This window comes from Hibiscus syriacus, unplaced genomic scaffold (assembly GCF_006381635.1).
Source record: "Hibiscus syriacus cultivar Baekdansim isolate YM2019G1 unplaced genomic scaffold, ASM638163v2 tig00110443_pilon, whole genome shotgun sequence".
Classification (NCBI taxonomy): Eukaryota; Viridiplantae; Streptophyta; class Magnoliopsida; order Malvales; family Malvaceae; genus Hibiscus; species Hibiscus syriacus.
In genome coordinates, this window is record NW_024062739.1 from 1,383,328 (window position 1) to 1,403,512 (window position 20,185).

The 20,185-nt window shown below is 33.8% G+C and overlaps 1 protein-coding gene across 2 annotated transcripts; it reads left to right on the forward strand.

The window, feature by feature from the left end:
- Nucleotides 1-7,148: 7,148 nt before the first annotated feature.
- Nucleotides 7,149-19,562, forward strand: LOC120125764 (cellulose synthase-like protein G2). Of its 2 annotated transcripts, XM_039144111.1 has the most exons (4): nt 7,149-7,244; nt 11,498-11,500; nt 18,634-18,806; nt 19,228-19,562. In XM_039144111.1, the coding sequence occupies exons 1-4, from the start codon at nt 7,184-7,186 to the stop codon at nt 19,552-19,554; spliced, it is 564 nt and encodes a 187-aa protein (XP_039000042.1). In that variant the 5' UTR covers nt 7,149-7,183; the 3' UTR covers nt 19,555-19,562. The 2 variants fall into 2 exon arrangements, with proteins under 2 accessions (XP_039000042.1, XP_039000043.1); XM_039144112.1 differs by lacking the exon at nt 11,498-11,500.
- The last annotated feature ends 623 nt before the right edge of the window (nt 19,563-20,185 follow it).

Below are 20,185 nucleotides of genomic sequence, written 5' to 3' on the forward strand. Positions count from 1 at the left end.
GAATGTTGGGATTCCTTTCTGACCGTTGCATTGGGTCAGATCCAATGGTCCATATTGACCTATGCTCTTTCCTCCTTTTTGTCATTGATTCGTGCGGCGCCTTGACACATACTGAAAACCCTACTATATTCGGGCTGGTTCAGGCATATTCCTTTGGACCAATATATGAACTGTTATTGGACCCTGAAAAAACATAAAAAATGAATTAATAAAAAGAAAATAAATAAATAGTAATAATAATATAAATTATATAATATATATATTTTGAAAATATTTTTTCTTAAACTATATATTATATTTTAAAAAAGTTTTCAAAACTATATATTATATAGTTTTCAAAATGTTTTTAAAAATATTATATAAGTTTTCAAAAAATGTTTTTTTAAAACTATATATTATATAATTTTTCAAAAATGTTTTTAAAACTATATATTATATAATTTTTCAAAAATATTTTAAAAACTATATACTATATAAGTTTTCAAAATGTTTTAAAAACTATACACTATATAAATGTTTTCAAAATGTTTTAAAAACTCTATATTATATTTTAAAAATATTTTCAAAAACTATATAATATATAAATTTTTGAAAATCGTTTTCTGAAAATTACATATTATATTTTGTCAAAAAACACTATATTACTATATATATATAAAATAAAATAAAAAAACAAAATAACTCCGGGCGAAAATGAGTATTTACAGCTGCCCCTCTTTGTCCTTTTTCATGGAACAAAAAATAGGACAAAGATAAAATGACACAAATTTTTGCTCGATAAAGTTAAAAATTGATTTGAATTAGGAATAACTCCCTGTCGAATTTGAGTTGCGGATGGCCCCTCCGTCGCGAAGTCGAGTTCATCTTGAAATGATATTGAAGTCGTAGTTCGGAATTTGAACCGGGATGCGGCTTCTCGTTGCCCAATTGTAGTCAACTTCAGTCTTCTTCTCGGTTTAAAGACATTGGTTAAAAATTCGTCTGGTTCATTGACTCCAACATGTGGTTGATAGGCCTTCGAGCTGAATGAAATCGAACTCGAAAGGTCTTCGTTGACAGATAGCTTTTCTCAACTTAAGCTATGTTGTCAGAAAATAGTTCCTTGTCACTACGGCACGGCTAACCTAGATCTTTTTCTCGACTTGAAAACCTCGACTGCAACCAGACAATAGTGTGATTGAGGTGTCATCGAGCTGAATGGAATCAAACTCGACCAATTTACTGACAGATAACCCTTCTTGCCCTGAGTTATTCTGTAAATTTGGTTTGCCTCTGAGCTGAGTGTAATCGAACTCGAAGGTCTTCGGTTGACATATATCCCTTCTCGACTTAAGCTATGCTACAAATGATGTGTCTTGGAGCTGAGCATAGTCGAACTCGAAGGTCTTTGGTCGGCATATAACCCTTCTCGACTTAAGTTATGCTACAAATGATATGCCTTGGAGCTGAGCGTAGTCAAACTCGAAGGTCTTTTGGTCACATATAACCCTTCTAGCATTGAGTTATGCTGTAAATGATGTGCCCTCGAAGCTGAATGTAATCGAACTCGAGGGTTTCTGGTAGATAGCCCTTCTTGACTTAAGCTATGCTGCAAATTATGTGTCTTGGAGCTGAGCGTAGTCGAACTCGAAGGTCTTTGGTTGGCAGATAACCCTTCTCGACTTAAGTTATGCTGCAGATGATATGCCTTGGAGCTGAGCGTAGTCAAACTCGAAGGTCTTATGGTGACAGATAACCCTTCTAGCCTTGAGTTATGCTATAAATGATGTGCCCTCGAAGCTGAGGGTAATCGAACTTGAGGGTCTTTGACATATAGCCCTTCTCGACTTAAGCTATTCTGCAAATGATGTGCCTTGGAGCTGAGCGTAGTCGAACTCGAAGGTCTTTGGTTGGCAGATAACCCTTCTCGACTTAAGTTATGCTGCAAATAGTTTCTTTTAAAAAAATGGCTTCCCTTCACGGGTCTAAGCCAGTCATAATTCTCCAGGTGGTTCCCCTGAACGGGTCTGAACCAAGTAATGTGATTTTTGGATGACTCCCCTTCACAGGAAAGTCCACTGATAAATTCTGCGAGCCGGATATCTACCGTCGTGGAATTGAAATATGGCTTGAAAACATCAATCAGGAGCTAGCCACTTGTCGTTGAGTTAATCTAAATTGGACACTTTCTGAACCACTTCTCGAACTCATCTGAAGTTGATTATCGATCTTTCAATCTGTCGAATTGGTTGAGGTATAGCTGCTTGCTGCTGAGTTAAGCAACCAACATCAATTTTTAAAGGTGCTTTCGAATCGAGTATCCTTCATCTTGAAGTTGAAACTTGACTCTAAAAGCTGTAAAAAATCATGTATGTGAAAAAAATAAATGTGATGCTCTTAAGTATGCCTAAGATGCATGAGTTATGTTTTATCTATTGGATTGGATTCCCATGTTTTGTCTGCCAATCTGGTCCTTGGAATTGATCGTTCCCCATTTGCTTCTTGAGCTTTGGATTTACAGACCTTTCATATTTTGATATTGTCCTGTTTGAAAATGTTTTTTTCCCTTTTTTCTTGTTTTAGGAGGGAAAATGATAAAAATTCTATAAAATATTGTTCGCAATTGAATCAAATTGTAAACATGAGTTCAAGGTATATCAAAGGAATCAATAGCTCTTTTTAATGCTTTCAGAGTTATAACTCTTTGACAAATGTTCAAATGGATGAGTTGACTTTAGGTTGACCTAAGGTTTCAACCATAAAAAGGTCATTTTTCGGTTATTGCAACATGCTTTTCTTTGGCTTGACATTTTAATTGGATGCAGATAAAATGATGCAACTAGCATTATCAATTACTAGACCTTTGATTTCGGTTCTCTGAAATCTTCCATTTGTTCAAGTTTTGTGAGCTCATCTAACAAAGGTAGCGCAGAAATGATATTCTTGAGTGCTCATGTGAAGTTGACTATAACATGTGTTCCTTAACTCCCTTAGTCCATTTTTACCGAAACTCCTTATTTATATTTGCCATTGTCTGGCTAGCAGAATCCATAAAGCCGGGGCGTTTAACCAATTTCTCTAGAGGGACAGCTTAATATGTAAATACCTTTATTAGGTTAGTTGAATCTTATCCATAAAGCCGGGGCGTTTAACCAATTACCTTAGAAGGACAACTCAAGCTTTATTGTATAGTATAATCACCTTTATCAGGCTAGCTGAATATTATCCATAAAGTTGGGGCGTTTAACCAATTGCTCTAGAGGGACAACTCAAGTTTTATTATATATATAATAGTATAATATGGGTATACGGATCCAACTTCTTAAGTTTGTCAAGAAGAACATGTTATAGTCTAGGTGTTGTTAAAAGTCAAGAAATCTCGTCTTTAGAGTTCAATTTCCAAGCAACTGACCTGAACTAGATTCACCTACTCGACTATTCTATCTGTGAAGATCATTATCATCACTGAACGTCTTAAATAAAAAGTATAGTAATCGTCATATGCAAAGAATGCCCCATGTTATCCGTGCCTATGCACATCTAAATACCAAGCCTTATGAAGGGAGAAGGCTACATTGGTTATTTACACAGTGCTTGAGTGTATCTTCTAGGTAAGGTAAAAAGTCATTGTTTTATCAGTTTTTGATCATGTTACCTTGTCAAAGATTTGTAAATCTGAAGCATTTGCAGAGTTTTTAACTCAGTTGATATTCGAAGAATTGCAATTTTACAAATGTGATTCATAGCTTGCCATCTTTAAAGCAACATAAATTTATTCAAATGTCTTTACAAAAACTTGAGAAAATAAAAAAATGAAAAAAAGATTCAAACAAAGATGTCTCAAATGATGAAATGATCTTTTTCACTTGGATGCCCCCAAGTTGTTGAAGTCAATCCAGTTCTGGTTACGCATATTCTGCACTACTCTCTTGAATACGTAATAGTCTCAATAGTATGCCTTAGGACACCTCCATGATATTCACAATGAGCACTCTCATTATACCACTTGAAGTATGGGGCTTCATAGGTTCCATCGGATATGGCGACACTACGTGAGTGTCAAAAAGTTGTTGGTAAAGTTCCTTGTAAGTCATGAGAATATGATCGAAACGTTCTCACTTTTGATGAGACATGTGAATAAAAAGAGAAAAATAATATGAATGTAAAGAAATGAAAATAACAAAATGTGAAATATGTTTAAATGCATAATGCATGCAATGTTCGAGGCATTGATCAAAAAAATGTGTCTGTTATTATAAATAATCCTTATTGGGGACAAAAGTGTTATGTCTGAAGAGACAAAACACTTTTTGATGGTATAGATCCCGAACAGCCTCTGACAAGTTGATTCATTTTCCGTCCTTTCTGTCACCGGTTGAATACCCTGTCGAGCTGTTTCGGCCCTCTGGCTAAACTGTGCAAGTGACGAGCTATTTGCCCAAAAAAAATCTCGAATGACTGCATCTCCGGCTTTCACCCTCTGCTGAGCATGTTCCTAACAAAAGTGCCACTGGGGCCCTCCATCGATGGGAACTATCCGAAGCTTGCTTCTTGAATTCGTCAATAATGGTCTCCAGCTTGGCTAGGGTTTCGCCATCTTGTTCTTGTTGTTTTGAAGGGATTCTCTAGGTCAGCAACCTTTGCCCCTCCAAATCTTGCTAACTTAAAAAGTTGACTTTTGGCGTGCTCGGTGTAATCCCGATCTGTTCTGAATCCTTTATGACCATAACTGGACTTCTGAGCTTTTCATCTCTTGTATTATAACCCCTTTATCCTTTAATACATATTATTCAAGTTCAACAAACACGTTTTTGGTGGAACAACACCTCTTTTAAATGATGCGAATGATGAAAACAAAAAAAAAGAGGACAAAAAAAAGTTAGTGAGGTAAATCAAAACAATAATAAAATAAAAAATCCTACACCACATGCTTATTATTCCTACCTGGACATGATCTCTATCCCACATGCTAATTTCAAACAAATCCTAACCGTATATTTGTCTAGTTCGCATGCTTTGAACAGAAAGTAAAGCAAGAAACAAAGCAGCCTAGGGTTTGGAATGAGGTTTTGGGGTGGGCTCTAATTCTCTGTAGTCTCCCGGTTTAGGTTCTAAAAAAAGGTACCCGAGTTCTCTTTACTGGTGCCCCCTTGGGCTTGCTAGACCCTTAGTCCTAAGCCCATTACAAGCTTGTGTGGACTAAGTTAAACTCGAGAGGAAACATTCCCTTATGCCCATACAGAGAATAAATTCACACGAAGACATAAGGTATATGAATCCCGAAGGTTACTTGCTAGGCCCATACAGAGAATAAATTCCCACGAAGGCGTCGCTTTTACCCCCACTTAAATAGGGTTTGGAGCTCGAGTATAGAGCTTGAGATAAAAATTTTGAAAATCTGAAATCATTGAGAAAAACGTCAGTACAACTATTTATTTGAAAAATAATCAAATGTAAATAATTGGAATCAAATAAATAAATTAAAATTAAAATTTATAATTTTCGCATAAAAGACAACCGAAAATTAATTATGGCCTGACTCACTTACCTGTCCCCAGCGGAGTCACCAAGCTGTCGTGGCCATCTTTCGGTTGGGCTCCGAAATTGGGCTTCGACTTGAAATAATGGGTTAGAGTCACCACCGATCATTTTAAAAATATTTAGGTGGATCGGACACCATCTTACCTGATCTGCGTTATACCATAAACGTGACAGTGTCGGTTACGTGTCGGGTTCAGGAGTTGGTTACGGTCAAAGAAGGGTCAGCAAAGTGGGTTAATATATAATCGCAAAAAATGCCCACACCCATTCATTTTCCCATCTCTTTCACAATAACCTTCCCCCTCTATACGAATGCTCTTAACTTTCTCTAACAAACCCCTCCCTGGTCGAGTGCTCTGTCGCGCCATCAAAACTCCCACAAAACGCTCTCCTCTACCCCCTCAACACTAATCCAAAGCCCGATTCCCCTAAAAAAAGCTCCAAACAACACAGATCTAAGAAAAACCGCTTGGTTTTCTCATCTTTTTCACCTGGGATGCTTCGGGGTTTGGGTTCTCTTATGTTGTATATTTTGCTTGCTTGTGTTGTATTTTGTTTGGTTTGTTTGTGCTTGATGTGGGTTCGATGTTCACTGTTGTTGGCAGTCTGTTTGCTGTCTTGATTTTTGATGATGGTCTCGTGATGGTGTTGTGTTGGCTGTGTGATTTTTTAATTATTTTTCTGTTGGTACCGTCGTGTTGATCCTTGTTCCTCCTCTGTGGATTCGGTGTTCTATATTTATAAGCCCCGGTGAGGGTTTGTTTCCGACAATTATGGGGTCAATCCCAGATATTCCGGGGTAGTCGGTTGTTGTATGTACTTGTTTGTTCCGATTTGTGGTCCGATCTTGTTGCATGTATGACCGGCGACGTGCGACGCTCTTAACTCTTGATATCGCCTCTGAATGTTGGGATTGCTTTCTGGCTGTTGGATTGGGTCAGATCCAATGGTCCAATTGACCTATTCCCTTTCCTTCTTTTTTCCGTTGATTCGTGTGACACCTTTACACATACTGAAAACCCTATTATATTCGGGCTGGTTCAGGCCCATTCCTTTAGACCAACATATGGACTGTTATTGGACCCTAAAAAAACATAAAAAAGAAAATAATAAAAAGAAAATAAATAATAATAATAATATAAATTATATATTATATATATTTCGAAAATATTTTTTCTTAAACTATATATTATATTTTAAAAAAGTTTTCAAAACTATATATTATATAGTTTTCAAAATGTTTTTAAAAATATTATATAAGTTTTCAAAAAAATGTTTTTTAAAAACTATATATTATATAATTTTTTAAAAATGTTTTAAAACTATATATTATATAATTTTTCAAAAAAGTTTTAAAAACTATATACTATATAAGTTTTCAAAATGTTTTAAAAACTATACAATATATAAATGTTTTCAAAATGTTTTCAAAACTATATATTATATTTTAAAAATATTTTCAAAAGCTATATAATATATAAATTTTCAAAAATCATTTTCTGAAAATTACATATTATATTTTGTCAAAAAACACTATATATATATATATACACATATATATATATATGTATATATAATAAAAATAAATAAAAAAATAACTCCGGGCGAAAATGAGTGTCTATAGATATATTGGTCCAGTTTAGATGGAGTCGGAGGACTGATTATGTCGGGAACAAACTATTATATAAAGAGGGAAGCTTTATTGGGCAATTTCAGTAAGCAAGGTTAGTTAAATTACTACTTATGAATCGAAAATGTTCATGATCGGAATGTGACCCGAAAAATTTATTATTATTTTTGTTCAAATTCGAGTCGAGATTAGTTAAAATTAAGAAATTTCAATTAAATTATATAGGGAAAATAAAAAATAAGAAATATATTAGGAAAAATCTTATAAAAATAAGAAATTTTTAATTAAACTATATAGGAAAAATATCTATAAAATTTAAATATATGTTATAACTTTTTATAAAATCATAAAAAATAATTAAAATATATATAGTGTAGATATAAAATTAGAATTACATGATTTTAGTAAATATATTAGGGTGGTGCATATCTTTATCAAATAGTTTCGATATGACCCTACTGCATACACCCGTTTTTGTCCGGGTCGAAAACATATTATTTATTTATTTATTTATTTATTTATTATTATTATTATTATTATTATTATTATTATTATTATTATTATTATATTGTTTTTGCAGCCCAACTACAAGCAAGCCCCAACCCAAACCCAGATTACAGAAGAATCGGGATCCAACCCGAACCGGCCCACTGCTAACACCATGCTGCTGCCATAACCGTGCCATACCTTGCTGCTCCTGCTCCAACAAGTCCACTACTCCCTTCCAACACCATACCTGATCATTTCATCACCAAATATTTTGTATAATTTGTAATGGGTATATAATCCAATCAACCAAGCAATGTAAAAAAGAATTAACATCAATAAAAAAAGTTTAAACCAATTTCTTTTTAATTTTTTCCTATTTCGAAACAAAGAAAAAAAGAGAGAAAAAAGGGTTCTTACATTTAGTTGAGCACCTCGTCGGCGATAGGGATCTCCGATCGACGATCCGAACGATGAAAAACTGCTCAAGGCTACAACGAACAACATAATGAAAAAAAGGATAATCGGACTGTGAAAGGCGACGGATCGAAGAGGCAAAAATTGAATGTTCTCGTTCGATTTGTGGAGTTTGGGGTCGTTTCTCGTAAAAACCGACCCTAGATCCAAGACAGGGAGGCCGAGATGAACCTCTTGGTGTAATTTGGTGGCCATCGGCCATCGACGATGATGGCGGCGCGGCAACAGCTGACGAAGGTAACCCATTGGCCACTCATCGATTTTTTATAGAGAGAGCTCTAATTTTTTTAAAAAAAATGAAATGAACAAAAGAAAAAGAAAAGGTTGATATTTATATAAAACTTTAGGGGGAAATTGCATTTTAAATCCCCCTAAGTTTGGCGTGTTTTGTAAAATGGTAACCTATAGGGCCATTTTTGTAGTTTACCCATTTTTGATGCATGTTATGTATTTTTGGTTTAATTTCTGTTTAGTCCCTGTACTTTTAGACGTGTTTTACATTTTAGTCCATGTGTCCCTAGGTTTTTATTTATTTTTAGCACTTTAGTTTTATTAATTTCAATTTAGTCACTGATATGTCATATTTTATTTATTTATAATTTTGACACTTTATTTTCTGTTATTTTATTTTAGTCACTATTTATTCCTGATTTGGTATTACTTTTCTTATTTGTTGTATTTTGGTCCTTGTATTTTAATATATGTGTATGCTTCATATTCTCATGTATTTTATTTGTATGTACCATATGTATGTATTTATTTAAATGTCTTTGTATTTAATAGTAATTTTCAACATTTACTCATATATTTCCAAGTTTCTTATTTTGAGTTTAGTATTTTATATCTTTCTATTTTAGCCCTAGTTAGCACATTATTGAATTTGTTAATATTTATGATTCGTTCTTTTATTTTTGGTTGACTTATATTTTGGTCCTTTGTTAGTTGTAGATATTTATTTATCTTCTTCAAATTGAACATGTTTTTTTATCAACTTAGTCCTAAGATAAATTTTTATTTGATGTTCGATCGCACATTTATATTTGTATTCGATTTGATCCATGTTTGATAGTTTTCTTTCTTTTAATTTTGAATTGTTATTTTTGCATATTTTGACCCTTATTTATGTGCCCATCGGTATTGTTGTTTCCACCTTGTTTTATAAATTACCATGGTTTTTTTAATTGTTAATATGAGAAAATTTCATTCCATGGGAAATCTACGAAGACATCTCCCGACTATAAAGGAAGGTATCTTTTCGAGGATTTTTCGCACGAATGTTTTTTATTTCGATAATTTTCTTTGTTCCATGTATGATTATTTTTCACCTCTTTTCACTGTTATTCTGTTTTATTTTATTTTATCTTTTCGAAAAATTATGAAATAACGTCTTTTGTGAGGGGAATCTATGAAAAAGTCTCATAACTAAAAAGGAAGTGCATTTTCAAAGATTGTTCGTACAAAATGATGCATTTTCTCTTATAAAAATTATTATAATATTTTTATTCTATAAATATATCTGTTGGGCTATATAATCTTTTTGATCCATTACATTCCTTATTTTAATTTGTCTTTTTTTTTTCAAATTAACACTTATAAAAATTCGAATAAATAGAAGGATCATAATTTAAATATATTTTTTCGAGTTTGTAATTCCCCATATTTAAACAACACATAATCGCTTGGGTACCAAAATTTGGGCGTCGTGGGGGTGCTCACCCTTCCCCACACGTAACCGACTCCCGAATTCTTAAAAATGAATCTTTGGTAAAACGCAAACCATTTTTTGTTGTTTAAGGTTTCCAACCTACCTAACTTAAAGGTTGGTGGTGAATCCAAAATCAAATTGTTTTCCAAATTACATTTCATCACATTCCCCAAATTAAGTTTTTTAAGTCTAACGGATCCCCGAGGGAGACGTTATGACAGCTTGACGACTCTACTGGGGAATTCGACAGTCAGGCTATGAATGATTATACGTTGTTTTGTGTTTGGGAATTACAAGCTTAAATTGTATTTAATTTACGATCCTTTTATTTATTTTGAGTTTCGACATATTATGCATTATTCTACTTTTAACTAATCAATTTTTTATTTCAGTGGTATTCAGATTTAAATAGATTTTTGGAACTGGTGAAAGTGTTGTCTTTTGTTGTGTTTTCAAAGGTTTGTGAGTTTCTCCTCACACACAATACATACATTTACATACCATAAGCTCACTTACGAGCTTTGTCCATTTTAAGTTGAGGTGAAAGCTTAGCCTACGTGAGATAATTTATTTCTCCGCCCAGGTTTTAGCAAGTAACCTTTGGGGTTCATATACCTTATGTCTACGTGGGATAAATTGTTTCTCCGCATGGACATAAGGGAATATATCCTCTCGAATTGAACTAGATCCGCATGAGCCTGTAATGGGCCAGGATTGAGGGTTTGACAGCCTAAGGAGATGCCAACAAGGACAATTCAAGTTCTTTTTTATTAGAACTCAATATCGCATATAGTGAGCCCTAATAATCCACCCTGATAAAAATTCATGCTGAACCTTTGTTCATCAGTAGGCACCTAAAATAATTGTACATAAAGGAGAAACAACACTAAACCTCTTCTCTTTACCCGCATTATTTTATTTTCCGAATAAAGCACGTGAACTAGAAAAACACGTGGTTAGGTTTTAATTTCGAACTAAGCATGTGGGTAGGTGTTCCAATTACCTTTCAATAATATCTGCTTGACATTTGAATTTTTTTATACTAAGACATTTTCTATGTTTGATTGTTTATTATTTGGCATTTGCATGATCATCATAAATAAAAGAAAGATGTTGATTAACCAAGTAATCATCACAATAGAAGAGCGATCATTAAGATGGAAAAGAGTTTTCATAACAAGGAAGAACCCAATACGGCATTTCGAACTTGGTCTGAAGAAACAGAAAGAGTAAAAGGAGATAGTTTGCTTGGGGATTATGTATTACAGATGTCCACAAATTTCAATGTCAATTTCAAGAAGAGTGATCTACAAGAGCTTATAGAGGTTTGGGAAAGCTGAAGAGTAGCAACCAAAGAGAGTTCCACAAGAAATATGGTGACATGGCCTATCTCCTCTATGTAAAGAAAGAGGAACCATTGCTTAATGCTCTAGTCCGATCATGGAATCCCACTTACAGCTGCTTCACTTTCAATTGAAAAGATTTAACACCAACAATAGAAGAGTATACTACTCTATTTAACTTTGAAAGCCTCCAATGGATAAAATTCATTCTAGACTTCTAAAAGTTCAATCTTTCTAAAGCAAACTTGTGAAGATTACTAGTATAGGTGAAAAATGTAGAGTAGAGCACATCTACAAAAGGGAGAAAGCGAATGTTTTCTGTGGCATTGTCTCAAGAAGGTGATACTCGAGCACATAGATGAAGATAAGAGATTATACACCTTTGCTCTAGCTATATATGGTCTAGTGATATTCTCAAAGACTTTGTTCCATGTGAAGGTTGTTGTTGTAGATTTCTTTGACATATTGGAGAGATATATAAATCTTGCACCGGTTGTCTTGGCAGAGACCTACCGATCCTTAAATAATTGTTGTAAATTAGAGGGAAGACGATTCAGAGGTTGCTCTAACTACTCACCGTCTGGATTCAGAGTCATTTCTGGAAAGAAGAGAAAGTTATTGAGATCATCAATGAGATCATGGAGCTAAATAAATGGGCCAAACCACATTCCTAGATTGATCTCTCTTGTAAAGATGAAAACTCTTTTGGATGAATGAAACTCTTTCTAAATAATGATTACTTTAAGAAATTGATATTTATTGCATTTACATTCTGCACTGCATTCATTCAAGCATTTTCGTATACATCATTCATAAAATCATGAAATTAATCTGTGCAGGATTCGATAAAGTGGTCCTAATCACGTGACATCACATTGAGAATAGAAGCAAAATTTGAGCCATTAAAGGAAGAATCTGAAATCAGTACAGTGGGAGCCTATTCAGCTGGTTGTAGGAATGAGCCTTCCAAGATGATCCAAGCTAAAAGAGTCCCCATATTCTGAGGTCTATGATGTTGAAGCCGTGTGCAGTTACCACATAGGAAACTCCAGGCATTCCACTGAAAATTGTAAGGCACTGAAGTGCAAGATCCAGAACCTGATGGATTCAGGGGCATGGATAATCGAAGAAGGATGGTGGAATTGCATATACGATTTGCATTGAGAGCATTGTTTTGTTTGAACTTGTTTTTGTTCTGCCTTTCATATTTGTTTAATCTTTTAATGATTGAACTTATGCTCCCTTCTAAGGTTGACTAATTGAATGAATTTTAATCTTGTAGTTCTTCGAATATCGAATGAATTATATATTCTTTTAGTTCTTCAAGAATTATTTATTTTTGACATATGACAAGATTATACCATTTTTATACCATTCAAAACCAAAAATAAAATCTCTCGATTCTTTACCTGAAATAATTCATGGTCACTAACAAAAGACCAAATTTTGACATTAGCTTTCCTTGAGACTTTGAAACATTGCCTTTATCTTTTTGAGACACAAAAGTCATACACTTACCTTTCCTTGAGCCAATAAAGTCACACCATCGTCTTCTTAGATGCAAACCCGACATTTTTCTACCAATAAAACTTAAAGGCATTGAGTACAAAACGTCCACTTGAACGTAAAACTTCCTACAAGAAAACTATGTGGGGCATCTCGAAGCAATTTTCTGAGGATGAACCTGAGCAATTGCGACATGTTGAGAGCAAGAAGCAGAAAAAGGAGATTAATTCAAAATAAATTCTGTCATGCATTAATTACATTGTTTTCATGTGAATAAAAATTAATCTTGAATATCTATCCCCCTGGGGATACCTCTTCTCTAAGGACTTCCATGTATGAAATGATGAACGACATTATTTCTTATCCCCTCATAAAAGGAGAAAATATATCCCTTGTGTCCCCTTTGAGCCTAAATTATGTTTTCTTCTGATTTAACCCTAACCAATGATCACCCTCCACACTAGGGGGCAAGGTGGAGGAAATCTACTCGCATGGGTGAAGACCATTAATTCAGATGAGATACTGAAAGGTGAACCAAATGCAATATGCAAAGATCCAATCAAAATAAAGAGAAAAGAAGCAAAGAGAAAATGAGCCAAGAAAAACAAAGAAAAAAATAAAGAAAAACGAAGAAAAAAGAGGATAAGAAGCACATGCAAAGAGTCCCTTGAGTCAAATGACGCATCGAGCTTTAAACCATAAGATTGATCAAGTATGACCGATTCTAAGATCAATTCACCAGAAGATCATAAAGAACACATACGAGCATATTCAAATGGAACAAGACAATATTGAAGGCATCAGAATGAATTAATCCTTGGTTCAATAACCCTTAAACACTTGTTTGGGCCTATCTATCCATTTCTTTAATAACCTTGAACCATGGCCTACATTGCGTGCCTTAAAAGTCATTTCTAATCATACATGGATTTTTAAATAGAATATACTATCTTCAGGTATCATCCCGCCCATCAGGATTAATCTTTAATTCAAAAAAAAGTTTTATAAAATCTTTAATGCATGATAGAGAAAAATAACAAAGGGGGTTTAAGACGTAAATTCTGAATAACATCTTGAACCAAAGGAGGATTCGAGTTGAAAACTTGAAAAGATGGCTCGAATATTAAGACTGTACAACTATTTCATAGGAGGCGATCCCACAAATCCCTTGATAAGACATCGCACAACCCGAATGTGATCATGAGAGCTGAGAATTGGAGAACACTGCCAGTAGAGGAGCATACAAGCTACTCCATCAGACCAGTGAACATCAAAGAAATAAGAACACCTTACCTTTGACAAAAATAACATCCCGAGACACATTATCCTTTCCTTACTTAACCATACCTCAAAGATAGCATTAATCTTGACACTTGTCAAATGTCTATAGTTTATTAAAGGATTAAAAGTGTAATTAATTCTTTGATATCCAATGAACTCTTGTTTTATGATTTACCTCAATTGTAAAACCTAGAAAGGGGCAATATTTTCAAAATCTTTTATTAAACATTTTTCAACATCATTTTAATTGATATTTTCAGACTTTGAAAATAAAAGAAGAAGAAAAACTCTTTTCAAACAAGACAACCTCTCTGGAGTGGATCTTGGTAGTTGACATGTGGCTCTCAGACACAAATCTCATGCTTAAAATCAGTGCTGAAGCAAGAAACATCGAATGTTGGGGTATCTTTGGAGATTCAAAATCCTAAAGTGAACGATTAGATCTTATGAAGGTCTTTCCTTCACATGCAGGAACAAGTAGACTATCTGTCATCTTTGAGATTGTTTCTCTCAAAACAAAATTTGTCTCGCTTGAGACATTTTTCCTTTGAGATACAAATATCGAATTTGCTTCACTTGAAGCAAAGTTGATCTCCTTTGAGATTGTTTTTCTCAAAACAAACTTTGTCTCACTTGGGGTAGTTTTCCTTAAGACACGAACAGTAGATATTGTTTTTACTCGAAGCAAATTTCATCTCACTTGAGATAGTTTCTTTCAGAATACCAATTTCAAAGTTTGTTTTACTTGAAACAAAATTAATCTCACTTGAGATTGCTTCTTTCAAAACATATTCATTTCGCTTGAGACAATTTTTCCTCAAAATACAAAATTTGAAATTGTTTCCCTTGAAACACAAATCTTTGAGTCTTTTTCTCTTAAAACAAAATTTTATCTCTCTTGAGACAATTTCTCTTGAAACACCATCTGTGAGATAGTTTCCCTTAAAACAAATTTTGTCTCTCTTGATACAGTTTCTCTTGAAACATCATCTTTGAGTCTGTTTCCCTTGAAACAAATCCCTAAAGATGGCCTGTCATCCTCATCGCGTAGGAACCGTGCCATCCATCGCCCAGACCTCCTCATCACGTAGGAGCCGCGTCAACCTCAGATAACCAGTCATCCTCACCGCGTAGGAACAATGTCATCATCATTCCTAAATATGGCATGTAATCCTCATCGCGTAAGAATCATGCCATCCACCGACCAGATCTCCTCATCACATAGGTGTCGTGTCAACCTCAGATAACCAGCCGTTCTCATCACGTAGGAACTGTGTTATCATCCCTAAATATGGCTTATCATCCTCATCACGTAGGAGCCGTGTTACCCCTATATAACCAATCGTCTTCATCGTGCAGGAACTGTGTTATCACCATCCCTAAAGATGGCCAAGACGTCCTCATCACGTAGGAACATTGTCACCCACCGACCAGATCTCCTCATTATGTAGAAGCCGTATCACCCTTAGACGACCATAACTCTTCATCACATATGAACAACATCGTCCCCAACAACAAACATATCAAATTTCTAAAAAAACGGGACAAAAACTGGTTGTCTTTTTCATCTTTGTCTTATTCTTGTTAACACAAGAATGTGCAAAGAGGGGCAGCTGTAGACACCCTTTTTTCTTGGTCGAAAAAATATTATTTATTATTAATAATAATTATTATTATTTTAATTATATTATTTTTACAGCCCAACTACAAGCAATCCTCAACCCAAACCCATATTACAGCAGACCTGGGATCCGACTCAATCCGATTCAAGCCCAATACCCAGACCCGACCCGAACCGGCCCACTGCCAACACCATGTTGCTGCCATAATCGTGCCATACCCTGCTAGTCCTGCTCCAACACGTCCACCACTCCCCGTCAGCACCATACCCGATCATTTCATCACTAAATTTTTTGTATAATTTGTAATGGGTATATAACCCAATCAACCAATCAATGTAAAAAAGAATTATCAGCAATAAAAAAAAGTTCAAACCAATTTCTTTTCATTTTTTCCTATTTCGAAACAAAGAAAAAACAAGAGAGAAAAAATGGGTTCTTACATTCGGTTGGGCACCTCACCGACAATAGGGATCTCCGATCCGAACGGTGAAAAGCTTCTCAAAGCCACCAAAAATAACATAATAAAAAATCAGGACGATCAGACGGCGGACGACGACGAATTGAAGAGGTGAAAGTTGAAAGGTTTTGACTTGATTTGTGGAGTTTGGGGCCTATTCTCATAAAACCGACCTTAGATCCAAGACAGGGAGGTCGAGATGGACCTTTCGATGTAATTTGGTGATCATCGGCCACCTGCAACTTCGACGGCCGGCACGACGGCCGACGAAGGTAACCCACCACCCACCAATTTTCTAGAGATAGGGAAGACCCTCTCTCTCTAAAATATTTAAAAAAAATGAAATGAAAATAAAAAAGAGAAAATATTGATATTTATAGAAAACTTTAGGGGAAAATTACACTTTAAATCCCCCTAAGTTTGGCGTGTTTTGTTAAATAGTAACCAACAGGGACCGTTTTTATAGTTTACCCATTTTTGATGCATGTTATGTATTTTTGGTTTAATTTCTGTTTAGTCCCTGTACTTTTATTCGTGTTTTACATTTTAGTCCCTGTATCCCTACGTTTTATTTATTTTATTTTTAGCACTTTAGTTTTATTAATTTCAATTTAGTCATTGATATATCATATTTCATGTTTTATTTGTTTCTAATTTTGACACTTTATTTTTTGTTATTTTATTTTAGTCACTATTTATTCCTGATTTGGTACTGCTTTTCTTATTTGTTGCATTTTCGTCATTGTATTTTAATATATGTGTATGCTTCATATTCTCATGTATTTTATGTGTATATACCATATATATGTATTTATTTAAATGTCTTTGTATTTAATAGTAATTTTCAACATTTACTCGTATATTTTCAAGTTTCTTATTTTGAGCTTAGTCTTTTATATCTTTCTATTTTAACCCTAGTTAGCACATTATTATATTTGTTAATATTTATGATTCATGCTTTAATTTTTGGTTGACTTATATTTTGGTCCTTTGTTAGTTGTAGATATTTATTTATCTTATTCAAATTGAACATGTTTTTTTCTATCGACTTAGTCCTAAGATAAATTTTTATTTGATGTTCAATTGCTCATTTATATTTGTATTCGATTTAATCCATGTTTGATAATTTTCTTTCTTTTAATTTTGAATTGCTATTTTTTGCATATTTTGACCCTTATTTATGTGCCCATTAGTATTGTTGTTTCCACCTTGTTTTATAAATTACCATAGTTTTTTAATTGTTAATATGAGAAAATTTCATTGTGCGGGAAATCTACGAAGACATCTCCCGACTATAAGGGAATGTATCTTTTCGAGGATTTTTCGCACAAATGTTTTTTATTTCGATAATTTTCTTTGTTCCGCATTTGATTATTTTTCACCTATTTTCACTGTTATTTTGTTTTATTTTATTTTATCTTTTCAAAAAATTATGAAATAACGTATTTTGTGAGGGGAATCTATGAAAAAGTCTCCTAACTATAAAAGAAGTGCATTTTCAAGGATTGTTCGTACAAAATGACGCATTTTCTCTTATAAAAATAATTATAATATTTTTATTTTATAAAAATATCTTTTAGGCTATTTAATCTTTTTGATCCATTACATTCCTTATTTTAATTTGTCTTTTTTTCTAAATTAACACTTATAAAAATTCGAATAAATAGAAGGATCATAATTTAAATATTTTTTTGAGTTTGTAATTCACCATATTTAAACAACACATAATCGTTTGGGTACCAATATTTAGGCGTTGTGGGGGGTGCTCACCCTTCCCCACACGTATCCGACTCCCGAATTCTTAAAAATGAATCTTTGGTAAAACACATACCATTTTTTATCGTTTAAGGTTTCCAACCTACCTAACTTAAAGGTTGGTGGCGACTCCAAAATCAAATTGTTTTCCAAATTACATTTCATCACATTCCTCAAATTAAGTTTTTTTAAGTCTAACGGATCCTCGAGGGAAACGTTGTGACACCCACATCTTACAAAATTTGACTCAACCCAATTCGAGATAATGATATAATATTTTAATATATATTTAGATATAATTCTTATATTATTTACCTCTCTATTTTTTTCATTTAGGTCCTATTTTATCAAATAAAAATAAGAATTATATATATATATACTCTTTTAGTTTTACTCAGATTTAGGATGAGTAAAAATATATGGTTGAGATTAACAGTAGGAAATGAGAAGATATTCACTGGAAAAAAAATAATGAGTCAGTCTTAGTCATCTATTTTCACTCAACCAACGGTCTAAATCTATGTAAAACTAAAGAGTTTACATTGCGTAAGTGGATCCTAACCCATTTATATATATATAAAGTCTGGTCAAATGCATATTTTTCTTTAAAATTTGAGTTGAATTTTGAGTCAGATATAACCTTCCTAAATTCATGGCGGGTCAATCAAAAATTCAACTTAACTCGACTTATTGTCATCCCTACCTGAATCCAATTTTAAAAAAACATCCCTAAAAGTTTAGAGCATTTTAAAACTCAACATGTATGCTATACTACTACACTCGTTCTTATATTTTTTAGTGCATAATAAGTACAAGTTAAAAATGTCATAACCAATGACTTGTTAATGTAGACCTAATGACACTCAAAAGATGGTTTGGTCCATCCACCGAGTTCATTAAAACCCTAGTTGAAGATCATAACCCTAATACCATAATCGATGGGGAATCTTCAAGGATGTTGCTGGAAAAGGCCAACGTTTTAGCCACTTGCTCTTATGAGAATCAAACAACATGGGGTACAAAGGCAAGTATACATGAACCCTAAATAAAATTAAACAAAGGTTTTTGATTATATAATCATAGGCATAATGCAAAATTAGCCCTCAACATTTACTAGAATGATCACTTTAACCCATATTTTTTCTTGGAGTATTTTGGTATACATGTCATATCTTCACATTGAATGACATGAAATGTGATACGTCATTAATTTAATACATGTGAAAAAGTCATGTCAGTATCATATGTTGTTTGTTAGTCAACTAATGATTTTCATCCAACATCGGTCATTTTGACTAAAGATTGAAACGTTGAACTAAAGTGTTCCAAAAAAAAGAATATAAGTTAAAATGTTCATTCAAGTAAACGTCATGAGCTAACTTTGACATTATATCATAATCATATGAATGAATGTTGTTTAACATTCATTTGATGTACACATGCAGGTGGGATTCATGTACTTCAGTGTGTTGGAAGATTACTTCACAGGGTTTACTTTACCTCGTAAAAGCTGGAAATCTGTTTATCTTTACCCTAAAAGGCCACAATTCTTGGGGATAAGTACCACAAACGTGAATGAAATGTCAATTCAGTGGATGAGATGGATGTTTGGTTTGGTTAGCTTGGCATTTCTAGGTTTTCCCTCTCATTTATGGATCCCTAAATATTTATGTGGTTCACCTTATGGGGTACTCAGCCCTTGCATTCAAGCCTCTTCTGCAATGCCTCTCACTCTGGGGATTTGCTCTTATATCTCAGCTTTTTCTTTTTAACGACACTCCTTTGTATCTAAAGGTAGAGTATTGGTTTTTGATTAGGGATGGGCATGGGGCGGGTTTTTTGGCGTCCCGACCCCGCCCCGAAAATATTTTATTAATACCCGACCCCGTCCAGTCTCGATAATTTTTAGGTTTTCTCTCGCCCTAAACCTGCCCCGATTTTTAGACTACAACCCCGACCATGACCCGACCCAAATATATCAATATTTTAAATATTTTAAATAATATATTTTATAATAATTTACTATATTTTTAATAATTAAATAATATATTTTAACATTATAAAAATAAAAATATTTAAAATATTAAATATATTATATATTTTATACATGGTCGGGTCGAGTCGGTGATTTTTCACCTTAAACCTTGCCCCGCCCTGAACCTACTTAGTATATAACATGCCCTGAACCTCAGAAATTCAAAAATAAACCCACCCTTATAGGGTCGGGTCAAGCCGAACCCATCGGGTTTGGGTATTTTGGCCATCCCTATTTTTGATCAAGTTGTTTAGGTCAAATTCTATAAAAGGTTAGGGTAAAATACATCGTTCATCATTCAACTATCTTCTCACTTTTATTTTGGTCACATAAAATTTAAAATTTTCAAATATAATCACTCAACTTTT

Excerpts from the sequence above, each read along its gene's own strand:
- LOC120125764 (XM_039144111.1), top strand. The coding sequence starts at position 7,184 with ATGTCGGGAACAAACTATTATATAAAGAGGGAAGCTTTATTGGGCAAT. Across the intron at positions 18,807-19,227 it reads AAACAACATGGGGTACAAAG|GTGGGATTCATGTACTTCAG; the intron begins GCAAGTATACAT and ends GTACACATGCAG.